The sequence below is a fragment of the Quercus lobata genome, chromosome 10 (genome assembly GCF_001633185.2).
Source record: "Quercus lobata isolate SW786 chromosome 10, ValleyOak3.0 Primary Assembly, whole genome shotgun sequence".
NCBI lineage: Eukaryota > Viridiplantae > Streptophyta > Magnoliopsida > Fagales > Fagaceae > Quercus > Quercus lobata.
The window spans coordinates 55,920,840-55,927,799 of record NC_044913.1 but is presented as its reverse complement, the minus strand read 5'-3'; the positions used below and the strand labels follow the sequence as shown (position 1 = coordinate 55,927,799).

At 35.3% G+C, this 6,960-nt stretch overlaps 1 protein-coding gene across 3 annotated transcripts; it reads right to left on the bottom strand.

Annotated features, from left to right (window-relative positions):
* Positions 1-889: 889 nt before the first annotated feature.
* LOC115965328 lies at positions 890-6,737 on the bottom strand. Of its 3 annotated transcripts, none has more exons than XM_031084523.1 (6): positions 6,626-6,737; positions 5,210-5,666; positions 3,682-3,992; positions 3,496-3,552; positions 2,612-3,090; positions 890-1,395 (listed from the first exon to the last, which is right to left on the bottom strand). In XM_031084523.1, the coding sequence occupies exons 2-6, from the start codon at positions 5,626-5,628 to the stop codon at positions 1,015-1,017; spliced, it is 1,647 nt and encodes a 548-aa protein (XP_030940383.1). In that variant the 5' UTR covers positions 5,629-5,666; positions 6,626-6,737; the 3' UTR covers positions 890-1,014. The 3 variants fall into 3 exon arrangements, with proteins under 3 accessions (XP_030940383.1, XP_030940382.1, XP_030940381.1); XM_031084522.1 differs by lacking the exon at positions 6,626-6,737 and adding an exon at positions 6,489-6,581; XM_031084521.1 differs by lacking the exon at positions 6,626-6,737 and adding an exon at positions 6,477-6,574.
* Positions 6,738-6,960: the final 223 nt, after the last annotated feature.

Here is a 6,960-nt window from a genome sequence, read left to right as displayed (position 1 = left end):
TGATTTTAATCAATCAACTTTGTACGTAGTGTGGGCCAAAAGGAACCATTGCAACGTGAACTTGATCAACTTGAGTCCATTGTGTGTTTTGAGATGAACCCAAGCCAAAAAAGCCCACCTGGCCCAATTTATTCGGTCCAGAAGTTATTTCTCATATGAAAGGTAAAATTTCTCATATGAATGGGTTGATAAAAAATAATAGCTGTGATCGACCAATCTTAATTAGTTTGTTGAGAATCTATAACTAATCTCAAAATTTTGAGACAATCTGAATATTTGGCAATGCATGGCAGCTGGGTATTTCTGTAATGAAACTAAGTTACTAACCCCAACTCTACTAATCTTTTTGTTGTTGAGTTTTACATTTGAAAGAGAAGGGTTTTGTCAACTAGAACAATCACTATTACATGAAATTCAAGAACTGCTTGAATTAATAGGTATAGCTTGGACACCTTGGACATAAAGTTGGGTTGAGAAAATTCATGACAACAAGCTTGCATAACCTGAGGTACTCAATAGTGTAGCCTAAGAACCAGCAGACTTCCAAATAATTCCGGCAATATTGCTGACTAATTGTCTTACAGACAATCAGCTTCTTATAACATAAAACTGCTGACATCTTTGTTGGATGAATGAGTTTTTTGGTCTAGTGACCCCCACTTCAAAAAACGAGGTCCAAAACCAATTACACAACCCTGTTAAAATTTGTGTAGTTTATATATATATATATATATATATATATATATATATATATTTTTTTTTTTTTTTTAATTGTGGTCTTGTGCTATTATGAGTTTCCAACTGATAAGAGAAACTGTTTCTAAAAAAAAAAAAAAAAAAAAACTGCAGAATTGATGGAGGAGCTGTCCAAACCACTGCATGATTCCCGGTCTACGAAAACTGAAGCTATATTCATCTGAAAATTGTTCATACATAAGAACACTACACATTCGTTATCCAGCCCCATAATTTGCATGTTATGGGAAATACAGAGATTCTCAGATTATTTTTCAGTCACTGGCTATCAGGCTCACCTGACGATCTCTTGCTCCAACCAACTGAGCCAGCTTTGCGCTCCCCACGCTTTCTCTTATTCTTAGGAAAATTAACATCTGATGCTAAACAAGTTTTCAGAGTTGATTGCTCCTGAGGCCCTACAGATTTTTCTACAGTAAGAGGTTCGGATTTTGGAATTAAAGGGACGATAAGAGGTTCTGATTTTGGAATTAAAGGGACAGTAAGAGGTTCTGATTTTGGAATTAAAGGGAGATTGGTGCTTTCTTGCTCGCCTGTCTCTGGTTCCTGATGCATCTCAGTGGCTTGGTTACCTATCATTTTGAAAGTGTGCCTTTCTGCTTCAGCTGCCTCAGTATGTACCAGAACACTATCTACAATCTGCAGGTATTAAATATCACAATAATAAAGGGATCAATCATTTACCATTAGACAGATGTGACAGCACAAAAGATTTACTGAACATATCAAGGGAGTTCATGAACCCATAAAAATAGGCTTCTACAGAGACAAACATTAATAGAATGGTAGAAAATAACACACGTGGCTGGCCTGACATATCTATTGAGGATCCATAATCAATCCCAAAAATTTGGGACTATGGGTCCATTTGGATTGAGGGGGGGAAGGAGGGGGAGTGGAGGAGAGTAGAGTTGGCTGAAAATAAACTAATTTTGGGTCAAATCTACTCTACTCCACTCTACACCCTCTCCCTCCCCCTCAATCCAAACGGACTACAAGGCTTGACTGTTGCTGTTGTTAATAGAGATGTTATTATAGGAAATTATATTAATGGAGATGTTATTCTCACAACTTCATCCTAGGTGATGTGCGAAATGATACAACGGTATACCATTACTTTGTCAAGAATATTGCCTACAAATGTCAGTGGACCATTTACTGCAGAATACAGTGCAACATATTTCTTGAGCTGGCATTTTCCAGGAGCATGACAAAGTGCAGTAGGACCTAAGTACCTAACAGTGTTGTGAAAACCACAATGAAAAAAAAAACATAAGGATTGAATACATATTCTTGCAAAGGACAACTTCAGGTTTTGATATTTGTCCAAGAAAAAGTGGAAAAGGTCAGAAGCCAGTTTTCAAATTAGATTCGGGAAACAATCACACTTGTGCTCCCACAGATACACATGTTAAAAAAGAAAAATCAAAGATGCATAGATGGTAAAAAAGCAAGTGTACAAGAAATTTTCCACCCCTACGTTATTTTGTTCAATTAGAAAGATTTAGAAGCAGAAACTATTTGCCGTAGTTGGAATAATTGTATACTCTGCTGGGGCTACTGAATTTTTTATTTTTTGAAAGGTAGAGATAGAGGGTAAGAGGAACGTGGCTACTGAAAAATATAGAAGCAGTATTATGTAAGTTTAATAAAGCTTTAATTTCAGAATTTAAAGATTAGAAAGGGGATCAGTGGAACTTTTATATACTAACATTCAAGCTAAATGAAAAAAGAAGGCCGAATTTTATAAAAACGTGCAGTTAAATTAGTATGATACCATAGGAAGCATCTAGTTAAATAAAATAAAATAAAAAAACCAAATTATATATATAATTGTTAAGGGGATGAGGCTTACATTTTCACATGAATCTCCAGTCTGTGGCTGATGGAGGGTGACATCAGCAGCAGACAACAGTCCAGCCGTGCTTTCAATTATATCAGGAACATGGATTGCCTCCTTATAACTTGAAATGGCACTTTCAGGCATAACAAGATCTCCATGATCATACTCTGATATATGTTTAGTTGGAGAATATATAGGTCCCACTGATATAGCGTCTCCATTGCCAGCAGAGAATGTAGGACTACGAGCAGAGCTGGTCTGTGCATCACCAGGTGCTAGAAGGCTCAAATTCTCCGAGGAAGAAAACCTAGCAGCATTTTTGGACATGACCACATCAATCTGACTCTTCAGCTTGTGAACCCGAGAGTGCACCAATTCAATTTTCCAAAGGACTTGCTCCAAAAAATTATCACCGTCTCTAAACTCAAAAAATGACCAATCATTACTAATGCCAAATTTGTCATTGCAAGGGTCATTTTGATCTGTGATTACTGCCCCAGATAACAGCAAGCAGCAGCATTCAGAGTTAACATTTGAAGAAAGACATTCATATCAGTAGAATGATCAACATTAACAGAAGAAATTCATATCATTTAGACTGAAATTAAAGGCGAGCATCAGAACATGGAAAAGAGCAACTTGCAGTTAGCCGTATTGACAAAGATTGACAATATTGCACTACCTAAAATTTAGATGGTAAAATTAAACTACTCTATCTCAAAACTTGTAAAGGCGCACAAAGTCTATAAAATACCAAAATGGAATAAAAAATCCTTAAGATACTTTACTGCCTTCCTTATTATTCAGGTAACATGGCATGCTGTACAGCACAAACAAAATACATGTGCAGTAGATCTTTTTTTGACGGATAAAACATGTGCAGAAGTAATTCTAACCTGGATTACCAAAATCGTCAGCCACTGAAATGCCATCTGGATCAGACTTCTTAAGCTCTGCAATATAACATAACGTCACACATTGACATTTATTTACTTCTTCTTTTGAGAGGGGGGGGGGGGGTGTTGGCAGTGTTGTTGGAGAGCAAAGCACCAAAACCATTATAGTTAAAGAAAAAGTTGTACCAAGATAAGAGAAAAGGTGATGTTTTGACATATATGATGTTAAATCAGTTGTGTCTTCAACTCTCTTTCGTTTCCTCCTCTTTATTGTCTTTTTTTTGAAGCATTGACTAGAAAATGGCAATGACTTTGAACCCAATCCTTCAAAGGTAAACTGATCAAATCCCGGTTGTTTTCTTTGGTCATATGCTGCAAGCTCTCTGGCATATTTTAACGCTTGCAACTCCATCTCCTTGATTCTCAATTCTGTCCATTTGCAACGCCACATCAAAGGGCGTATAAAGTTCCTCCAATGATTTGTCAATTTCTTCTTCCTATAATGGAAGTAATTTCTTGGGTAAGTGAAGCATACAAAGTTGTATTGTATAAAACATCTAAAAGATAATGATGAGCATGTACATAACATAATCGCAGATGCATATCATTTATCATCCATTTTAGTGAAACTAACAATGATTAGATCATAATATTCCATTATTCACATTATTGTAGACCCAAAGACATTAGCATATCCAAAAGATAGCTAGACTCACACTCACTGAAGAACTGGAAGAAATTGGGTAAATACAAGAATCTGTCAGTGTTTCTGAGTAACGCCATATGGCTAGGGGAACGGAATGTAGACCCACGGATTTGAATGGGAGAGGTTATAATACCCAATATTATGCAACAACGCATGTGGACAAGAGTGTGTACGAAGTCCCACATTGGACATGTATTAGATTGATTTGGCTTATATAAACAATTACAATTTTTGGAAATTTTCACGGATAAAAATATCTAAGAAACAGCCATTGGTCAAATGTAATCTATGAAGATAGAATTCCTTAGACTGGCAACATCTATACAGTTAAATATCATTAGTCAAGAATGAGCTCATTATGACCTACAAAAAGATGCTTGTGTCAACATGATGGAAGGATTGAAATTAGATTTACCATTATAATTAATAACCTGATTTACAGCCCAGCAATGGTACTGTCATCTGATTTCATATAATTGAACACAACATCACTTACTAGATCAATTTATGGTTCCTTTATCATTAAGTCATTATCCAAAACTACTTATCAAATAAGAAAAGAGTACATTATACCAAAACTAACTTTTTTTTTTATAAGTAATTATACCAAAACTAACTTAGGATTAGAGTTCCTATAATTCATTGATTTCATCAATAGCTAAAGCTTCACTAAAGAGTATTAAATACTATCAATTCATCAATTTTCAACAAAGAACTTTAAAAATGATAAACAGTTATACACCAAAACATATGAATAAGGTTTTTATCTTAGGCTTTTCATTTCAAAATACACAAATAAGCAAGATAATAGAATTTAAAATGCCATTGTAGTGTAGTCATACTTCTTCATTCTGGGGTAGAGGTATGGGTTTCAACCTCTGGTAGGTGGGGACTTGTGGGGTTACAGTATACTCCATCTTATCTTTGACCAAGAAAGCAAGAGGAAGGGGAGGGAGAGAGAGAGAGAGAGAGAGATTAAAAGGTAAAATATATGGGATTAAAACAAACCTTAATTGGAGTGTATTACCAAATGTATCAAATGAAGAACCCAAACCGTTGTCCCCAAAGAATTGTGATTCCACTTCTCCTTCACTCAATCCAGAACAATTCTCTATATCAGATGCGGAGTCAGCAAATGAGCTAGAATAATCAGTTGCATCTGGATCCTCACTTTTAGTCAATCCAATGTCACTTTTAATTGTACTTCCAACTATATCAACCTCAAGATCCTCAGGGAACTTTGTAGCATTACTTTGATTACCCAAAATAGCTTGTGTCTCAATTTTAGCACCTCCATTCCTGCAAATTAAACCCTTCCCACCCGAGTTTCTAAGGGAATTAATCTTCTCCTCATCGGGTGCTACTTTTGCTGTTATGTGAGGTTTAATGTCCAGGTCAGTGTCCATGAATAGTTGAGAAGGACCCATACCACAATATTTCCAAACTCAGTTCATTTCTTCTAACACTGAAAAGAATTTCCTTTATAGTTAGCATGAACCAAGATTTGACCAGTATTATACTGAGTAAAAGCAATTTTATGAAATTTTAAACCCATCAAACTACTTTTGATGTTGTATCCAGTATCGCTTAAAATGATAAGCACAGTAAAAATCCCCCCTCCCCCATACACCCCACCCCTCCACCCCCCCCCCCAAAAAAAAAAAAAAAAAAAAAAAAAACTTATTTAAGAGAAGAAAAAACAGCAAAGCACAGTATGAGAATGCAAGATTTTGTTGCTAATTCAGAATCAATAAGAGAATTAATTTTATGCATAATGGAAAATAACAATGGCTTCTCATACCAACAACATACAGGAAATCATGCTATGAAGTATAAATTTTTTATTCCAATTCTAATCTTGAGTTCTACTATATTATCCCAATCATAAAATAACATTAATTTTCTTGTTTCCATTTTTTAATGTACAAGCAATATCAAACTTGCCACCATATATCCAAAAAAAAAAGATTACATACATAAAACAAAACCAATAATTCCCAACCCCATAATTTTCTTTCAAGCATACAACATGCATTAACAACCAAGAAAAGAATCCCATGAACAATTAACAATTCGCTATCCACAAACCTCAACAACCATACCAAACACATACAGGTGTCAAAATACGAAAGATAAAGCCTTTTTTCAGGAAGTGGGTAAGCTAACATACAAACAATTAGCAACCACCACAAGCTACACACAGTGACACAGACATATTCACATACACCTAGCGTCCAAAACAACAAGAAAAAAAAATGCAGCAAGCTGAACATACTAGACAAGCTACCAATAAGTCAAAAAGCATGGCTGCATATGATAGATAGATACATCCATGACAGTCATACATGAGTGTTGAATATGAGTGTGTGTGTGCATGTGTTTGTGTCAATGTGTGTTTGTATTTATAGAGAGAAAGAGAGGTACCTGTATAAAGCGTGAAAATGAGGCAAGTGAAGAATAAGAGTCTCTCTGTCTGTCTCGGCGGCGTTCAAAGAGTGATAGTTAACGTTATAAACCTAGGCGTAAGATAGTGTCAAGTTTAGTACTACTTCTATTTAGTATATGACTAGTACGCTTCCCGCTTTAGAGAACACGTGTGTCTTTCCAATTGTTTTCTAACACCTGGGTTCTTTCCATTGGGTCACATATGGTGAATATTCTTAAATTTTAATCTCTTGTTCTTTTTTTTGTTTTTTTCCTAAACATTTTCTTTTAACAATTAAGTTTGTTCACGTTAGATGCAAAATTCTAAAATCATT

Bases quoted from the DNA above. Each gene is read 5' to 3' on its own strand.
- LOC115965328 (XM_031084523.1), bottom strand. From the start codon at position 5,628: ATGGGTCCTTCTCAACTATTCATGGACACTGACCTGGACATTAAACCT. The intron at 3,091-3,495 runs GTTAGAATTACT...TATCTGGGGCAG, and splicing joins TGACGATTTTGGTAATCCAG to TAATCACAGATCAAAATGAC. The intron at 1,396-2,611 runs GTAAGCCTCATC...TAATACCTGCAG, and splicing joins CTGGAGATTCATGTGAAAAT to ATTGTAGATAGTGTTCTGGT.